At 35.6% G+C, this 19,181-nt stretch overlaps 2 protein-coding genes and 5 non-coding genes across 7 annotated transcripts; 2 read left to right on the top strand and 5 right to left on the bottom strand.

Annotated features, from left to right (window-relative positions):
- The first annotated feature begins 772 nt into the window (after nt 1–772).
- On the top strand, nt 773–897 carry Y71F9AR.7. The gene has a single exon (NR_050016.1). It is a non-coding gene; the product is annotated as an Unclassified non-coding RNA Y71F9AR.7 (non-coding RNA).
- On the bottom strand, nt 773–897 carry Y71F9AR.9. Its single transcript, NR_050017.1, has one exon. It is a non-coding gene; the product is annotated as an Unclassified non-coding RNA Y71F9AR.9 (non-coding RNA).
- Nucleotides 898–6,666: 5,769 nt separating this feature from the next.
- Y71F9AR.8 lies at nt 6,667–6,748 on the bottom strand. The gene has a single exon (NR_050018.1). It is a non-coding gene; the product is annotated as an Unclassified non-coding RNA Y71F9AR.8 (non-coding RNA).
- Nucleotides 6,749–8,073: 1,325 nt separating this feature from the next.
- Y71F9AR.5 lies at nt 8,074–8,127 on the top strand. The gene has a single exon (NR_050019.1). It is a non-coding gene; the product is annotated as an Unclassified non-coding RNA Y71F9AR.5 (non-coding RNA).
- On the bottom strand, nt 8,074–8,127 carry Y71F9AR.6. The gene has a single exon (NR_050020.1). It is a non-coding gene; the product is annotated as an Unclassified non-coding RNA Y71F9AR.6 (non-coding RNA).
- A 6,686-nt stretch (nt 8,128–14,813) lies between these two features.
- Nucleotides 14,814–16,233, bottom strand: Y71F9AR.4 (BON domain-containing protein). Its single transcript, NM_001083156.3, has 3 exons — nt 16,157–16,233; nt 15,151–15,271; nt 14,814–15,045 (listed from the first exon to the last, which is right to left on the bottom strand). Exons 1-3 carry the CDS (start codon nt 16,227–16,229, stop codon nt 14,892–14,894), a joined length of 348 nt encoding a protein of 115 aa, NP_001076625.1. The 5' UTR covers nt 16,230–16,233; the 3' UTR covers nt 14,814–14,891.
- Nucleotides 16,234–16,359: 126 nt separating this feature from the next.
- Nucleotides 16,360–18,335, bottom strand: Y71F9AR.2 (small monomeric GTPase). Its single transcript, NM_058681.5, has 5 exons — nt 18,255–18,335; nt 17,923–18,136; nt 17,115–17,340; nt 16,619–16,688; nt 16,360–16,574 (listed from the first exon to the last, which is right to left on the bottom strand). Exons 1-5 carry the CDS (start codon nt 18,322–18,324, stop codon nt 16,420–16,422), a joined length of 735 nt encoding a protein of 244 aa, NP_491082.2. The 5' UTR covers nt 18,325–18,335; the 3' UTR covers nt 16,360–16,419.
- Nucleotides 18,336–19,181: the final 846 nt, after the last annotated feature.

The following is a 19,181-nucleotide window of genomic DNA, read 5'->3' on the forward strand; positions in this document are numbered from 1 at the left end:
TTAACTTTAGACTTAACCTTAGGCTTAGGCTTCGGTTTAGGCTTAGGCTTAGGCGTAGGCTTAGGCAAATGCTTAGGCATAGGCTTAGGCTTAGGATTAGACTTAGACTTAGACTTAGACTTAGACTTAGACTTAGACTTAGACTTAGACTTAGACTTAGACTTAGGCTTAGGCTTAGGCTAAGGCGTAGGCTTAGGCTAAGGCGTAGGCTTAGGCTAAGGCGTAGGCTTAGGCTAAGGCGTAGGCTTAGGCTAAGGCGTAGGCTTAGGCTAAGGCGTAGGCTTAGTCTTAAGCTCAAACTTGGGCTTAAACTTAGGCTTAGGCTTAGGCATAAGTTTAGGGTTAAGCTTATGGTTAAGTTTCGGCTTACTATTAGGCTAAGGCTTAGGCTTAAGCTTAGGCGTAGACATAGGCTTAGGCTCAAGCTTAGGCGTAGGCTTAGGCTCAGGCTCAATCTTATGTTTAGGCGTAGACTTAGGCTTAGGATTAGGCTTAAGCTTAGGCTTATGCTTAGGCTCAGCTTAGGCTTAGTTGTCAAAATTTAACTACCAACAGTTTTTTTTAATGTTTAAAAATGCCAGAACGAAAAATACAAGAATCCATATTAAAAATTCAACAAAAAAAACTGACCAAAACGTGTTGTCTACCTATTTATGTGCCTGTATAAAACCACAGGAGGCCCAACTAATGTGTGAAAACCGCATGGGGCAGCAAACTGGTAAAGATAAAATCAACCCGAGAAACGTATGCAGTTGCATGTCTTTCTGTGAAACTCGCACATACCTAATTACAGGTGTCAATATATACCCTTCCATGTCTCAATTGTCACATTCGATTCACGTCATATGCCAATCCCGGGGAGAGGGTCTCGCGCACTCTTGATTACTTGGCATCGCGCCAATCATTCGAGAGGGATTCGGAGACGCAGAGAGAGAGGACGGGAAGGGTGTGAAAAATTGATGTTCGTCGGCGATAAAAAAGGAGAATGTCGACGCCATACAGTGCGGAGAGAAAGTGTCAAAGGGGGGATGCTGGATGTGATGAACATGTCTTTTTGGGGAGATTGATTCGGGAGATGAGATATCGTGGCTTTCTACATGTCATACAGACAAAAATGAGAAAAAAGGGTATTGGGGGGTATGAATGTGAGTTCTTGCGACCTATCGATGCACCATGAGACTTGCATGAGCACAAAAAGTCTTATCGATGAACCATGAACACGTGAGTGAGTCCAGGAACTTGGAGACTTAAAATGGCGATTGTCGATGCATCATAACATTTCTTAGCAAATAATGGAAGTGGTCATTGCACCATGAGCATTGTAAATGCACCATGAGTTTGCCATGAGACTTTCCATCAGGGGTGCGCGGCAATTGCCGAACGGCTATTTTACATATTCCCCCGATATTTTTCATTAAAATTTAATAATACAATATAGAAAAATATTTGCTCTATCTGAAAATGATTTTTATTTGACTTGAAACAACCGAGAAAGTGTTCAAAAGTTGTCTGAAAGTTGAAAATTGCCGGTGAAAATTGCCGAAAAATTGACGGCAATTTTCAACTTTCGGACAACTTTTGAGCACTTTCCCAGTGTTTAAAAATCAAATAAAAATTATTTTCAAAAAATAAAGCAAATATTTTTCTATATTGTATCATCAAATTTTAATGAAAAATATCGGGGGAACATGCACAACCGTCTTATTTTGTAGAATTGCAGTTCGGCAATTGCCGCGCACCCCTGCTTTCCATACACTGCTTTTCATAGAGATGCACCATGAGCTCTATCGATGCACCATGAGCTTTATCAATGCACTATGATCTTTGTCGATGCACCATGTGACTTTCGATGTGTAATGAGCCCCATCGATGCACCATGAGCCAAAAAAATGCTTATTGGATTTTTTTTTTTGAAATTAACAGTACTTGAAAAGTGACGTAGCAACTTATTTCAGAGCAAATTTCTTTTTGCGTAAAATACGGCCCACCCGATGCAACATATTTTATGCGCTCCGTTTTAAAGTTTTAGGTCTAATTTTAACATTCTAAACATAGTAGCAACTAAACGATGACAAATGACAGGCCTAAATGTTTTGAACTTGACACCCACCCTCTCTATTCAAGATGTACTAGAAACCGAAAATTTGCATATTTTTGTTGTGAGGGTGGGTGTCTCGATTTTCAAACGAAAAGTTTAAAATTTCAAAAATTTAGAATCTGTTTTACGATTTTTAAAAAGTCAGAAAATGGTGCAGTCTTCGAGAAAAAAGTTGTCGTTTTCGGATAAGCCCCTCCAACTTTGCGGGTGTGATATGCGTCAAAAAATCATGATTTGGGACTTTCAGAAAAGCAAATTTTCGCAAAAAGCTGCTCTAATGCTAGTAGGTTTGTGTAGTCCACATGAACAAGTGTCCTATCTTTCTTCGAGGCGACCTACGCCTGCCTAGTGCCTACAAAGAACATGCTAACAAAATGTGCTTCCCTTCAAAAAGTGTATTTTAATGAGGTAGGCAGGTATGTAGGCAGGCAGGCAGTAAATTCTTACTACTTCGAAAAAAAAACTGAAGAATTCCTTCGAAAATAACGAGCAGAGCAGATGACGAACGAATTGAATAATGAAGTTTTATGTGCGGCAATAAGATTGATGGTTTTTCGAAGCTAGCGGGTGAAGGAGAGCAACTGCGCTCTGATGGGCATATTTTGACACGTGGCAGTGTTGATGAGATTGCGTAGTGTGAAAGATGGATGATGTTGAAAAAGAAGTAACTGTCGCAAAAAAAAACGAAGCAAAAACATCTGGTTACAATGCTCAAACAATTGACGACGAGAAGACACCCGTAAATGGTACCCCCTGCCTCCCAGAGGGGTGAGTAATCACACTGTCAACCGATTGTTCAGGCTCAGGTGAGCGGAAATGGGGTCGGGAGGTGAGTAATCGACACGGTTCTGTAAAGGGGGTTCCCTATCTTGTTGCGGTATATGGAAGAGAAATGGGGAACCTAGTCCCCAGACCTGTAAAGTTTGGCGAGAAAATTCAAAATTCTGAGATAAAGTTTTGGCGGGAACATCAACTATTTTTTTGAAAAAAATGTTGGCGGGAAATTCAAATTTCCTGTGAAATTTTTTTGACGGTAGGAAATTCAAGTTACCTATGAGAAAACTTTTTGGCGGGAACTTCAAGTTTTTTGAAAAAAAAATGTTGGAGGGAAATTCAAATTTTTGAGTAAAAATATTTTGGCAGAAAACTCAAATTTTCTAAGAATTAATATTGGTAAGACTTTCAATTTTTCTGAGAAAAAATGTTGACGGGAACTTGAAGACATAAGATGTACTTTTAAATATATAAGTCAAAAATTTAAAGAACTTTTATCAATAGGGCGCGGTTGCAACTTGTAGTTGAATGTTGGCTCCGAGGAGACTCGCCTGAAAAAAAAATATATAAGGATTATTTAAACGGATTCAGGGGAAGTTTTTCAAAAAAAAAAGGGGAAAGAGACCCGAGTTGTTGAAAAAGTTGAAAGAATAAAATTCCTAGGGTTTTCAGTGCGACATTAGATATATAGGAGAAAGCTGCTTTAAAGGGACGTGGGACTTTCCAAAAAAAAAGGTGTTCGTCTGGCGGGATATCGGAGTGTTGTAAGGGCACAAAAAAGTGATGGGAGTCTCACAGGGGAATGACAAAAAATTATTGAAAAACAGGAATTTCCTAAACTAGCGTGAAATCTCAAAATCAATTTGATAAAAATTTCCAAAGAAAATCAATTTCTGAAAATGTGCATTTAAAATTGCTAAGTTTGAAATTCAAATCCACAAAAATTGATCAAATAAGAAAGGAGGTACCTCCCCGTGGGCGGCAAGGGGGCTAGGCAGGGAGCCCGAGTCCTTGGAACGGTGCCAAGGTGTATGAAGTGGTGGGACAGTACGGAAGGAGAGAGTCTAGAGAATGATGGGGGTGTCTGCCTCCGAGAGAGGGGGCCAGGGCGCACCGTGTCATTTTATGGCTTTTTGTAGCCCCCTCTCTCGTCCATTGTGTGTATTTGCCGATGATTTTAGGGATTCTAGTAAGAGATGGAGGGGGCAGAAGATGCAAATATGCGAATAATAATACAAATTAATGGTTTTATTCCTATATTGATTGGTGATGATAAAAAGTGACAACAACAGCGGCTGCGACGCATTAGCGCATTATGACAGGTTCAAAGGAAGTGAGGGTGGGGAGGTGTAGGAGGGAATGAGAAATTTGAAGAATCTGAGGTAAGAAGATGAAGAAGAACATTTGGAGCCTGCCGACAAAGGGTGATGACACACATTTGCATGACAATAATGCCAAGGGACAGGTAGTGGGGGTGTTATTGCCCTTACGGGCCTGGGCTAGGTACCATGTCTCTAGATAATATATCGCATGCGTACCATACCACAGTGGCGACCGGCAATTGCCATTTCTTCAATTCCGGCAAATTGCCGATTTGCCGGATATCAATTTGCCGGAAGTTTCTGGAAGGATTTTTTGGAAACACTTAAAACTGTGCTTTTTTGAATTTTTTTCCCTGTTTGCTTTAGATATTTTCAGAAAATTTACTTAATTTTTAAAATAGATGTAGGAACATTCATAGGATGCGCACAATTTTGCCGTTTAAATTTGAAATTCTGAAACTTCCAAAAAAATTCGGCAAATTGGCGATTTGCCGAAAGTTTTCAATTCCGGCAAAATGCGGATTTGCCAAAAATTTCCAATTATGGTAAAATACGGGTTTGCCAAAAATTTCATGTTTGGCAAATTTACAATTTGCCGATTTGCTAGATAACATTTTGCCGGAAGTTTCCACAATATTTTTGGTAAAACGGAAACATCGAGTCCTTTTTGAAATTTTTTCCCGTTTTCTTTAGATATTTTCAGGGAATTGACTTATTTTTAAAATAGATGTAGGAACATTCATTGGACGCGTACAATTTCGCTGCTTGAACTTTGAAATTCAAAAGTGGCAAATTTTCAATTCCGGTAGAATGCGGGTTTGCCGGAAATGTTCATGTTCGGGAAATTTCCGACTAGCCGGAAATTTTAAATTCCGGCAAATTGACAATTTGCCGATTTGCCGAAAGTTTCTTAATATATTTTTGATAAAACGGAAACACCGTGCCCTTTTGAACATTTTTTCCTGTTTTCTCTAGATATTTTCATAGAATTTTCTGAATTTTCAAAATAGATGTAGGCACATTCATAGGATGCTTACAATTTTGCCGGTTGAAATTGAAATTCATAAAAAGTTCCAGAAAAAAAATGTGCACAACCACGATTTGCCGGAAAATTTGCCGGATATTTTAAAAACGGATATTTGCCTTTAAATTTTCAATTTTTTCAAAATTTTTGGCAGCATTTACACCATATCACACGGTACCATAATTTTCAATATTATCATGCAAACCTTGGCCCTAGCTTACATGGAAGGCAGGCGCGGTTTCAATGCCTTATGCCTGCCTTAAACCTGCCTGCCTCACGCCTGCCTCACCGCCTTAATTCTGGCGTGAAAGTAATAAAGGTAGCACTTTTGCAGCGGCCGACACTTTTTGGGTTTCACACCGGAAGACTGTACAGAAGGCGTGAGGCGAGCGGAGACCGTTTCAAGGCGAGGCAGGCAGGCGTTTTGGCGCCTACATGGAAGACAATTTTTTACTGTTCACTATCTCTGATATGCATATCTATTAATTGTCTATTTCTATGAACACCTTGACTTGTTCCCATCACCAATTCTTCCTGCAACTTTGCCGACAAGAGAAAGCGAATAATTCAATTTGTGAAGGATATTCGGACAAGTGAAAACTGTCAAAACCTTCCTTTCGGAGGCGAGGAATGTGATGATTGCCAGCACACTAAAAAAGTGGTATCGGTGGAATGAATAATGAGTTTTTTTCAATGCACCCCGATCAAAGCCTAATGTGTTTATGAAGGCCGAAACCTTGATATCTGGCTAATTGCCACGTCATCTAGGATGATATAGTGCTTTTTGTGGCAATGCTAATTAGAATGGATTGCTTTAGAGTTTTTAAAGATTTATTGGCGTTGGGAAAAGTTGTGGGCAGGTAATTTTTTAAACCTTTAAATGGAAAGGATTAACGGTACTGGGGCATATTGCCATATGGTCCGAATTGTAAAGCAGGGTGGCGGCAAACAATTTTATCCGGCAAATCGGTTTTGCCGAACTTGCCGGAAAAACGTCAATTGCCAAAAGCTTTCGGCAAATCGTCGTTTTGCACATTTTTCAGAAATCTCGGAATTACAATTTTAATCGGCAAAACTGTACGCATCCTATGAATGTTCTTAGATCTATTTTGAAAATTAAGGGAATTCTATGAAAATATCTAAAGAAAACGGAAATTTTTTTTGAAAAAGCCACTGTTTAAGTGTTTTCGTCTTACAAAAAATCCCTCTAAAAATTTCCAGCAAATCGGCAAATCGGCAAATTGCCAGAGTTGAAAATTTCCGGCAAACCGGCAAGTTGCCCAAATTTGACGGAAAACAATTTCCGAACGGAAATTACCGTCCACCCCTAAAACAAAGTAGACCTGGAAGAAATTTCCTAAAAATTCCCATCACTCACAAAAGAATAAAAAGAGAAATAGAAGACAAAAAGAGCACGAGAGGAAAAAAGTTGGTTTGGAAGGGAAAATGAAGAAAAAGGAGAAGGCAACGGAATCAAGAATGAGCCCTTCCGCGGAGCCAGAAGAAGCTCATTTGTGATTCGATTTTGGAAGACTGGGGGGAGGACGCAAAAAATAAGAAAAGTCGAGCCGGAAAAAAAATTTGGAGGAAAAAAAGGCATGAATTAAGCAAAAAATTTGGAGCAAAAGAGCACAGAGATTTTGCACAATGAGCACTGAATATTTAAACTTTTGGAAAAAATGGAACGGGGGGGGGGGGGGGATAACTGAGTAACTCAATCATGGCTTTTTTGACAAGACGTCTCAATTTTTGGCATTTTTTCGAACTAAACGCCTAAAGCCTTCAAGGCGATTCACACCTGCCTTGTGCCTGACAGTTAGGCTTTGCCTAAAGTGAGAAATTAAGTAGGTAGGTAGGCAGGCATGCAGGTACAATTTTGAAAATTTGGGAACTTTTTTTTTTAGAAAAATCTGTTCAACGACGACAACAACACTCCGATGTTAGGCTCCGCCCATAGCGCGTGTTGTTTAGTGAAATTTTAAAAAGTGTATTTTCTACCTAACTTTTTGATTTTTTTTGAAAATAAAAAAAAAAGTATTTTCAGTTTTTCCTGTTTTAAATAACAACAAAAAATATCGTCAGCTTTTTCTACATGGCCGTGTAATGAGAAAACTCGGCCATTAATTCAAAAAAATTTTTCAATGTTTTTTTCAGATTCTGCATATTTTTTTTAATCTATTAGAAAAGTAGACGTTTGAAAAGCTTTTTGTGAAAATTTAAAATTTTGAGAAAAAAATGAAAATACATTTTTGAACATTATTTTAAATTTAAAACATTTTCCAAAAATCTTCCACGAGGTTTTCCAACCATAAAAATTATCAAAAGTTTGCTAAAACCACTTTTGGAGCAATTTCCCGGCCCTCTTTACGTGCTACAGCAGTAGTGAAAATTTCACTGAAATCATTTCAGATCAAAGTTTAAGCTCTTGAAAAAAAACTACGCTCAGTGGGGAAATTGCTTTAAAACATGCCTATAAGGCCACAATGACCGAATATGATAATGAAAACATTCAAAAAAAATTTCTAAATTTTATACGATTTTTTGAAAATTGATGAAATCTCACTAGTCAAGTTTTCACTAAAAAAAAATTTAGCGTAGCCCATCTTTAAATGATACACCTTCAAAATCCAGCTACATATACTAAAAATATGAAAACCAAAATATTTTCGCGCAGCTTCTCCTCCTAGTTCCCCCCGCTAATGACAGGTTACGCGTGAAATTTAACACACACATGGAATGCCGATGTTTCATGACTGTATGCTCTTTCGAAATGAGAGAGAGAAAATTCTCTCTCCGGAACAATCGGAGGCGGCGAGGCATCGCGTGTTTGCGCCCGGCCCGTTTCGGAGAGAGAATTGCACAAGCGACCGATGCGTGGTTTTTGTCGATATAATTGCATACAATTAGCTATCGAGTATATGCACACACACAAACAGACATACACCAAGGACGGACGCGAAATGAAATATAAAAAATCGAATCGGCCGCGGAAAGTCAATTGGCACCAATTTTCATTGTCGTTTTTACTGCAATGGATACTAAATTTGAAATACTGTTTTTTGGGGAGAGGGAGGGATGATCTGTAGCTCAAAAAAAGTTTCAGGTGGGGTTCAACGGGATGAATCAAAAAAGGTTAAACGTTTTTCGGCAAATTGCCGGTTTGCCGGTTTGCCGGAAATTTTCATTTACAAAATTGATGTTTTTCAAAATTGATGTAGGAACATCCATAAGATGCGCACAATTTTGCCGATTAAAATTGAAATTGTGAAATTTCCATAAAAATGTGCAAAGCCACAATTTGCCCAAAACTTTCGGTAATTGCGGTTTTTCCGACAAATTCGGCAAATCGACAATTTGCCGATTTGTTGATTTGTCGGATATTCTCGATTCCGGCAATTTGCCAATTTGCCGAGTTGTGGTTGTGCACATTTTTTTTTAGAAATTTCAGAATTTCAATTATATTAGGCACATTGTACGCATCCTATAAATGTTCCTATATCTATTTTGAAAAGTAAGCAAATTATACGAAAACTTTTAAAGAAAACGGGAAAAAGATTTCAAAACAGCATAGTTTAAGTGTTTCCGTCTTATTTACTTACTTACTTTGAGAAAACTGCAAATCGGCAAAACGGCCAATTGCCAGAAAGAAACATGTTCGGCAAATCGACAAACCGACAATTTGACAAAAATGAAAGTTTCCGGCAAATTGCCAACTTGCCGATTTTTATACGTATTATAGATATACAGTGGTGGCCAAAAGTATATGTGTTTTTGGTTTTACAGTGATTTTTCAAAAATTTCAAACTCTGAAAGTAAAAATTTTGGTAATAAAAGCTTAACTAATAAACTGTTGCTCTTAATGTTTTCTACACGATAAAACATTTCTCAAGGTTTCAAAAAAATTATGGCAATTTATACAGCGCCCGACATCTCGCGAGTCAAATTTTGATGATTTTTATTTAAACACTTATAATTCAAAGACGAGACGTTTTCATGGAAAAAGTTTCAATGCCAAAATAAATTAAATTAAATAATCCATAATTTGCTAAAAATAAATTTGTTTCCAAACAACTAGTTGTTTCAGAAATTAAGTGCCAAAAAAAGGAAAAAAAATGCAAAAAAAATCAAGGGAGGAGTCAAATTAGGCCACTTTTTGCGATTGCAAAGCGAGATTTTTTATCAAATAACAAAGCTTTTTGGAAGATTATGTATTCCCTTTCCTATCCAAAATGCATCAAAGAGCAGTACAACCTCTTCACACAAAAGCTCGAGCAGCTGAAACAACAATTCAGGGTGGACAGGATGAGGGGGGGGATACATCCGTCTTTTTGGACAGGAGACACCGACCGACCGAATCATCACTTTAATCGAATTACATCGCCTAACCACAGAGGAGAAGGGGGAAATAATCGAAGAACGGTTTGGGAGGGTTAGGGAGAAAAAACGGGTTGTTCCGGTTCACAGAGCATGAAATTAGAATTTTCCTTGGAGGAACATAGTTGAGCTCAGAGTTTCTACTGGGTACACTTTATAAAACTTTCTGAAACATATTGATATTTTCTACAATTTTTTTACATTTTATGAAACTATCTAAAAATTAAAAAAAAAGTTTCAACAAATTTTTAGAAAATTTAAAAATGTTTCAGAAAGTGTGAAACGTTAGAGAAAATTTCAAGAAGTTTCAAAACATGTTTCAGAAAGAACATTTTAAAAAGTTTTAGAAAGTTTCATGGAATGCAAAAATTTTTTAAGTTTTAGAAAGTTTTAGATTTTTCAAAAAGCTTTAGAAATTTTTTAAAAAATTTCAGAAAATGTTAAAATGTTAAAGCTGTTTGAAACTTTCTAAAACTTTCTAAAACTTTTTGAAATTTTCTGAATTTTTTTGAAATTTTCTGAAACTTTTCGGAACTTTCTGACACATTTTTAAATTTTCTGAAACATTTTTAAATTTTCTAAAAATTTGTTGAAACTTTTTTTTTCCATTCGGCAGAAAAAGGTAAAAACTCGGTTTCCCTAAATTCCCTTACAAGGGAAGTCGAAAAACTGAACCCCGGACTTTGACATGCTGAACCTGGACCGGGGCAGCTAAATTTTTTGGAGGGATCATTATTTTCACTCTTTTATCGAAAAAATACTATGGCATGTCAAAGTCCGGGGTTCAGTCTTTCGACTTCCCTTGTTAATTTCTGAACATATACATAGAGGGAAATATATTTTTTGAATAAAAACACACATTTGAACATGTAAACGAGAGGAACAAGATAGTGTATAGTTAAATGAAGCGTACAGTTCCTTTTTTAACACGGGCGCAGTTCTGGCAAGGGCAGTGTAGAAACAAGATTGTTTGATGTGAAAATTTAGGAAAAAATTAGGTTTTGGGCCATTTAATTTTGATCTACCTGATCACGATTTCCAGAAAGCGCGGGAAGTTTATTCTAGAGTGATGTGACGTCACTATTTTGTAGAATACATTTACCGCGTTTTCTGGGGATCAAATTCTTTGAACTTTGCTATTTTTGTTACCCTACCAGAATCCAAAAAAACCAGAAGAAAGCGGTGAGTTTTGCAATTTTTAAAAGATTTAAAACATTTGCATTTACACTCTGGTAATAATTACTAGACGCTTTTTTGGAAACATCGTGAAATTTACTTAGGCACAAAGCAGGCTGAGATGAGGTAGGCAGGTGTGTTGTAGGCATGTAGGCAAGCACCTAGGCAGGCAGACACATACATAAAAACTAGTTTGCTCAAGAAAGGTAAAATTATTAAATTCAACGGAGATATCAATATTGATAGAAAAACCAAATTTTAAAATACCACTTGCTCTACTCTGACAGTTCATATCTAGGCTCTCTTTAGGTTTATCAAAAAAGTTTCAACTGACAAAATACGGTAGTTGAAATTTTTTTGAAAAAAGTTTAGACAGCCGAGATATAACCCGTCAAAGTACAGCAGTAGGGTGGGGTGCAAGTCAGGAAAATACTGCACTTAAGACATGTTTAAGGTATAACATAATATTTTTCCGGCAAATCGGCAATTTGTAGAAAATGAAAATTTCCGGCAAATCGGCAAACCGGCAGTTTGGCGATTTGCCGAATTTGCCGAACGGTAATTGCCGCCCATCCCTGGTATATCTTGACAACACTTTTTGCTCACTTTTTTATTTTCGAATTTTTCACTTTATGGTTTAGCCTAAGTTTTTACAGTTAGTTAGTTCTCAATTTCAAAAAAAGTGAGCAAAAAGTGTTGTCAATTTATATTTCAACTTTGCAAACTAAAAAAGTATTTTCTTAGTAATAACTACACAAATGCATAGCCAGAAAAACTATACACATATTTTCATACCTTATGATTCCTAGAAGTCATACAGGTCTACCTCATGTCTCCCAGTTTTCCGGAAAAGAGACCCCATTCCAAATGTCTCACACAGTGTCCTCGTGGAAAGAAAACGACTTGTGCAATGAACCCTCTAATTTATGTGTATATCTCTCTCTCTCTCTCTCTTACAACAACTGGAAAAAAGACATTTTGTGTTGAACAAATCCATAAATTAGAGGCCGAAAAACGAAGGGACCGTTCCATCGAGAGACAGCTGTGCAGCCTATTTCTGTTTGTGATTTCCCATGGGGAGAGACATGGAAACAGTATTTGTACAAACAATATGACACATACAGGTGGACATGAGCGATGGGAATTTTCTAGAGTCAAGGGGTGCCTGTTTGCCTACAAGGCAGCCTACCCAACCATAAGCGGTAAGCACCGCAAATTTAATAATTTTTTTAACTGAAAATTGAAAAAAAAATTGTAAATCAAAGAATTTTTTGTTGTAATTTCAAACGTTTTCAAAACTTCTGTATATTGAAAATAACCTTTTTTATTTTTGAAAAAAAGGTCGAACATTTTTTGTTGAAATTTTTTACAGGACATTGACATTACATAGGACATAGGACACAAAATTGCAATAGATTTTTTTCCGGCAAAAATTGGCAAATTGTCGAAATTGAAAATTTCCGGCAAATCGGCAAATCGCCGGAATTGAACATTTTCGGCATTTCGGCAAATTATCGGAATTGAAAATTTCCGGCACTTCTTTAAATAGGCAAATCGTCGGAATTGAAAATTTCCGGCACTTCTTTAAATAGGCAAATCGCCGGAATTGAACATTTTCGGCAAACGGCACATCGGCAAGTTGCCGGAATTGAAAAATTCCGGCAAATTGGGATTTTGCCAAAAATGTAAATTTCCGGCAAATCGGCAAACTGGCAATTTTCCGATTTATCGAATGGCAATTGCCGCCTACTTCTGGTTCAATGAAAAAAAAAACTTGTTTTGTTAAAACCCTCGTAACTTTTTTTTATCATTTTTAGTATCAAAAAGTGTTCAACCAATGAGTTGTTCAAAAATATTTGATAATATTTTTACTAGTTGACAACATTTTGATAACATTTATGCGGGGAGATATGAGCCGGTAAAGTTTAGATCGAAAAATCAAAATAAAATGGAGAGGTACGGGATTGATTACAAAAATCTCTTTTAAAAAAAGTACTCAATCTAGCTTGTCCGGATAGTGTATAATATAACTCATAATAATAATGTTGTATGTTGATTTCCAAAACAATCATGACAAGAGGGGGTAGAACAAGTACTTGAAATGAACAATCAAAACAACACGTAATCCCATCGGTGGTGTGTCCACTTGTCAACCGATACATGTGTGAATAAATGACCACATGTTCATTTTAAAGGGCATGTGTAACTGTTTGGGTAGATTTTTGTAATAATTGCAAAAAAAACATTGAAGAAATTTGGAATTTTTATAATAAGAACAATTTTCTAAAAATGTATATTTTTTTTGTTAAAAGTTCAAATAGTGGTGTGCCATTTGGCAAATTGGCAAATTGCCGGAATTGGAAAAATTCGGCAAACCGGCAAACTGCCAATTTGCCGAATCTGCCGGAATTTTTAATTTTTGGCAAATTGCCGATTTGCCGTTTACCAGATATCAGATTTGCCGGAGATATCAGAGGGATTTTTTTATAAAACGGAAACACTTGAAACTGTACCTTTTTGAAATTGTTTTCCCGATTTTCTTTAGAAAAAAATGTGACGAATTCGGCTAATCGACACTTTGCCAGTTTGCCGATTTACCGGAAATTTCAAATTCCGGCATTTCGCCGATTTGCCGATTTGCCGAAAATTTTCAATTCCGGCAATTTGCCGGTTTGTGAATTTGCCGAAAATGTTCAATTTTGTCAATTTACCGGTTGGCCGGTTTGCCAGGAAAATTCGTTTGCCGCCCCCCCCCCCCCCTGATTCAAATATTAAATATTACAAGAGAATGCTGTACCTGGTCTTGAAGCGACCGATTTTTTTCAAATGCAAAATAATTGTTCTGTTTCCTGTTTCATTTTAAAATTAAGGAAACCCGTTTAAAAATGCGCAAAAATTAAGGAATACGGTACACAATCGCGGTGAGACCCGAAACCTCAAATGACCCTTGCGCCTTTAAAATATTACTGTAACCCAAATAAATCGATTTTATTTTAAAAAAAATCTTAAAATAATTGTAAAAAGACTGTATTGGTCATTGAACCAGCTAGTTTTAGCGCTTGTTCCGCTCCATTTCGTAGTCCTTCCCCGCGCCCGCCCGCTATTTAAAATGCAAATATGGAGAGAGAGAGACCTCGAGATTTGATTCTATATATTGTTGTGTATGTACATTAAATGCAACAAAAACAGTTTCGCATTGAAAACTGCCGTTGTTAAGTGGATGCTGCTGCTGTATCTCGGCGCACGCATTGATGCTTACTAAATGTTTGTTACAAGAGACAAGAAAAATACAGTTTTGCATGTTTTAAATGGAAAAAGAATATTCAATTTAATACAAGTGGATTAGTTGGCCGGTAGAAGAAGTGTGACGTCAAAATTATTTAAATCACAAACAATAACAGAAAATTGCTGAAAAATGTGAATTACCGAATTTAACTAGACTTTGAACAATATTATCCGCCATATTCAGGTTCAGAAATAAAAGAAATGAATACAAAATCCGTCTCGGACGAACTCATTGAGATTTCTCCAGATTCCTTAGAGTGAAACGCGATTGTAATAAGGTATTCAATTCTACAATTTTAGTAGAAAAGAATTTTAGTAAGCCAAATTTTCAAGATTCAGGAAAAAAGAAGAAAAAAACTTGCTTGTTTTGGTTCAAATTGCAAATCTAGGTCGGGATGAGTTCAATCCCGCCAAAATTCCAAAATTATTTTTTTGCAAAAAAGTGCAGTTTAAAAAATAAATCGGATACAAAAACCCCTATATCGCGCCTTAAATTCAATATCTAGGTCCAGGAACGTACCAATAATCTTAGAAAAAGTTCTCTATTCAGGGCCATATCAATTCTACCAAAATTCCAAAAAAAAATTTTGTTTTTGCGCACAGATAAAAAAATTAAAAACAGAATTTACATAAAAATCTCTATAAAATTGGTAATATAGTAGATCAAGGTCTAACATTTCACGGAGATACATAAAATTTCATTATCTAACAATTCTAGTTGTTTCGGAAAACTTCAAGTTTTCTACAGTATTTCTTCGAAAACCTTTCAAAATTTATATCACAAAAAATAACAAACAACAATAATCCGAAAAATGATATAAAAATAACAAAAGAAAATTCATTGAGATTTTTTGTAAATCTTCTTGCACTTGAGATACGCCGGCGGGATCGGTTCCACGTGGCATCGGCGGTCCAGGGGCGAAATTCCGAGGCGTTTCAGGTTACGAGCAGCCACCAGCTCATCCTCGACAGATCCCTTGAGCACGGTGTATCTGAAATTTTTTAGAAACATTTTTGGCGGTAAAATTCAAATTTTTAGGAAAAAAAATGTTGGCGGGAAATCAAAATTTTCTGAGAAAAAGAAGAATAAGCCGTACTTTTCAACTTCGCTGGAATCCGTTGCTTTGATTGTGACGACCTTTTCGAATTCGATATTCGCCTTCATAATTCTGTCGGTCGGCGTGTTCAACGCCTTATCGATGCTGTTCACCTGCTCATCTGAAAATTTTGAATTTTTAAAGGCGCAGATGGGTCTCGTCGCGCCCTATAAAAATTGCAACACGACCTAGAAAATGCGAAAACTCGGCCAGAGATTTTTTTTCATCAATTTCTTCAATTTTTTCTGAAAATGGAAAATTGGCCGAGGCCATAATTTATTCAAAAATAATCTAAAGTTTGTGGTTTTTTAATTAAAAATATTTTTAAACTCTCGAAAAATTCAAGAAAAAAATTGGAAAATCCAGTAAATTATAGACTTTTTTAGACCATAAAAATATTTTTTGAAAATTTCAAAAAATTCTCGAATAATTTTTTAAAAAATTGGAAAATCCTAGTAAAATCTAGATGTTTTAAATTTTTAAAAATTCCAGAAAATTCGAGAAAATTTCACAAAAATACTAGTAAATTCTAGATTTTTAAAAACATGTTTTAAAAAACTATGGAAAAAAAATTACAGAAAATTCCAGACATTTTTTTTGAAAATTAAAAACAAAAAGAAATGAAATTTCATTAATATAGACATTTTTTAAATTTTAGAAAAAAACCAGAAAACTTTTGATTGTCCAAAAAAATATTTAGAAAATTCTGTAAAATATCAGTAAATTTTAGAATTTTAGAAAAATTTCGAAAATCTAAAAATTCCAGAAACACAGGAAAATCCGTATTTTTAATTTTTAATCGTAAAAAAGGAAATCCTAGTGAATTCTAGATATTTTTTTGAAAATCCAAAAAAAAAATTTAGGAAATTTAAGAAAAAAATTTAGATAATATTAAATTCAAAATTTTTTTTTAATTTTAAAATAACTAGAAAATTTCCAAAAAAATAATCCCTCTGCGTATCTGCAATTTTTGACCACGTGGCCTAGTTTTTTCGCGGCCACCTACTTCCAGTCGCCGTTGCTTTGAGCAGTGCATCCAGACTACTGATGGTCCTCCTTTTCGGCGTGAAGCTTTTCATATTGCTGAAAATAGAATTAGAAATTTAAACTAAAAATTCGTTATTTTTTCAAAAATCACAAATAATAAAAAATATATTATGGCTACACAACATCACAGCACAGCAAACAAATCATTGAAAATTTAATTTTTAAAAAAATTAGATTTTATTTGAATTTCAAATTTTCCAGAAAAATTCCCAAAAAAAAAAATCAATTATGAAACAGCTTAAGTAGCTTGCTTCCCGTCTTCAATTTGCTCAACGACGGAGTTTTGTGCAGTGGAGCCGGAGTTTTTGTTGTAGAAGTTTTCGCGCGAACTTGTGAAGATCGAGAGGAGGATCGGAGAGCGGCGAAGGCTCCTTTTCCTGAAAAAATCGATTTTTTTCGAGGAAGCTGACGGGAGGCTCACGTGGAGTAATAATTTCAGAATCTGATGAGCATTGTCGTGGCGATGGGCTGCGTGCTCCGGAGATTATGTTCTGAAAGAGAAAATTTTAGTCGTACAAAAATCAAATAGTCCAGAATAGCGGGAAATTCAAATTTTCTGAGAAAAACCTTTTGGGGGAAATTGAACATTTTTTGAGAAAAAGTATTGGCGGGAAATTCAAATTTCCATTAAAAAAATTGTTCGACGGGAAATTCAAATTGATTTTATTAGTGAAAAGTTTTGGCGGGACTTTCAAATTCTCTGAGAAAAATTTTTAATTTTTTAAGAATTCATTTTTGCAGAAAATTCAAACTTTATGGGGAAAAATTTTGGCGGGAAATTCAAATTTTCAGAGAAATAACATTTTGGGGGAAATTTACAACTTTCTGCGAATTTGTTTTGCGGAAAATTCAAATTTTATGGGAAAAAATCGGTGGCCGAACTTTTTCTCGGCCATCTAGCAGCTTGTAATCCTAACCTGAAAAATCGAGTGAAGACCCTGTGTGAATTGTCGTAAATCGATTGCAGCCGAGCATTCAGCAAACTGAGCTTTATGCTGTGAAGCGAGACGTTCTCCTTCAGTCTCAGAAACTTGTCGATATCTTTCCAAATCAGTCTTATTTCCGACTAGCAGGGTACGATGCTCACGGGGACACAGTACATGCTCGTGACGAGAGATTCGTTCCAGAATTCCTTCGGCATATCTGGGAAAATATGCTTTAATATTGAAGTATGCCAAAATAAATTCGAAAATCTATTAAAAATGAGCAAATTTCGTCAAGAGTTTGTCAAAAAAAAATTACAGAAAAAACTGTCATAAGCTCCGCCCATTTCCTGGTGAAATTTTTGAGCAATCTAGGAAGTCTAGAAATTCTGTGAGATTTCTGAAAATTTTGGTTTCTTTTTTTAATTTTTAATTCCTAATAATTCTCACAATAAAAAAATGTCAGAAGCAAATAATTAATATTGAGGTTAATGAAAAGCAGCGCCGCAGAGAAAAAGAGGCGGAGCGTAATTATGCAACCCTGCGGCACGGTTTTTTTCTCCAGGATCTGTAAATAGAGGAAAACCGTGCCGCAGTGTTGCTAAATCACTCTCCGCCTCTTTTACTGTGCGACGCTGCTTTTCACGGATCGATCGTTGAATTTCAACATTCAGTTTTTTTTTGGGAAAATGGAAAATGCCAAATTTTCGTGGCTATTCAATTTTCAAATTTTTAAAAAATAATTTTTTACCGCTATTCTTGAATTTCCAAGCTCCAAAACCCCTTCCAATAAAAAACTAACTGAAAACTAAGCTGACTAGTGACGTCATAAACCACCACATATACATCCGCCCACGCAATCCATCTCATTTCATCTTTCGTCGCATTTTCAACTGTATCCATCATCCAAACCATCAGAGATTGTCCACCAACAGTTTCTTGTCTACAGTAGTTATCCTCAAGTGTTGAATCATATTCTCCAATAAATCGTTTCGTGATATACTTCACAGCGATCGCTGGAATTAATTCTTGGCACTATTATAAAATTTATTTTCAAAAAAAAAAAATACTAAAAACATGTTTTTTAATCAATAATAATCTCAGCCCAAATATTGGCAATTTTTAAAAATTCACCTGATTTCCCGGAACCGGCCATTCCAACCAAAGCCACGTGTAATTCTCGAAGAGGTGCAGTATTCCTCATTTCTAAGGGGAGACAAAGGTGCTCTGTGAGCTCCCCAGTCGATCACTTTTCACTTTAAACCTAAATCTCTATTTCTCTCTGCGTCTCTGTCTCTGTCTCTCTCTGTCTCTGTCTCTCTCTCTCTCTCTCTCTCTCTCTCTCTCTCTCTCTCACGATCTCCTGTGATCTCTGAACAGCTATTCAGGAACAAGTAGTATACATTACATTTTATTCACGGTGGTTTAATCACTTATTGAGCTGAAGGTCGGAAATCGGAATTTTCGGTTTTGTGGCCGCGGACTGAGAAAATTTAGGCCACCGACTTTTTTTGCAATAATTTTAAAAATATTGGGCAAAATTTAATTTTTTGGATCAAAGTTTCAAAGGATAAATATCTTCAAAAAATCTAGATTTTCGAGAAAAAAATTTGATAAAGTTTTAAACAATTATTTTTTAATTTACCGCGAAATTTTAAATTTTGATGAAAACTATAGGTTTTCAAATTCAACTTAGAGAATTTTCCAAATTTTTAAGGTAGTTTTTGTTCAGTTTGACGGCTGAATTTCGCTCAAACTCACGCTTTTTTGTAGTTTAAAAAAATAATTTTTCAAAAAAAAAAAATTTAATTTTCAGTTTTTTTTTTTCAAAAAAATTCCAAAAAAAAATTTATCGTGAAATTCAAAAGAATTTTGATTTTTTTTAAATTCAGACTTATGGTACAAAATTTTCCGAAACTTCAAAAATTCCAAAAAAAAAAAGAAGTAAAATTTTACAAAATTCCAAATGATTTTAAATTTCGAAAATTTTAAAAACTTCAGAAAATTCGCAAAATTAAAAAAAAATTTACAGATGTGTTTCAAAATTAATTTTTAAATTTT

The sequence above is a fragment of the Caenorhabditis elegans genome, chromosome I, assembly GCF_000002985.6.
Source record: "Caenorhabditis elegans chromosome I".
NCBI classification, from domain to species: domain Eukaryota; kingdom Metazoa; phylum Nematoda; class Chromadorea; order Rhabditida; family Rhabditidae; genus Caenorhabditis; species Caenorhabditis elegans.

Bases quoted from the DNA above. Each gene is read 5' to 3' on its own strand.
- Y71F9AR.4 (NM_001083156.3), bottom strand. From the start codon at position 16,229: ATGAAAAGCTTCACGCCGAAAAGGAGGACCATCAGTAGTCTGGATGCA. The intron at 15,272-16,156 runs GTAGGTGGCCGC...CAAAATTTTCAG, and splicing joins CAAAGCAACGGCGACTGGAA to ATGAGCAGGTGAACAGCATC. The intron at 15,046-15,150 runs GTACGGCTTATT...AAAAAATTTCAG, and splicing joins GATTCCAGCGAAGTTGAAAA to ATACACCGTGCTCAAGGGAT.
- Y71F9AR.2 (NM_058681.5), bottom strand. From the start codon at position 18,324: ATGAGGAATACTGCACCTCTTCGAGAATTACACGTGGCTTTGGTTGGA. The intron at 18,137-18,254 runs GTGAATTTTTAA...AATTAATTCCAG, and splicing joins GGCCGGTTCCGGGAAATCAG to CGATCGCTGTGAAGTATATC. The intron at 16,575-16,618 runs GTGAGCCTCCCG...CGATTTTTTCAG, and splicing joins TTCTGAAATTATTACTCCAC to GAAAAGGAGCCTTCGCCGCT.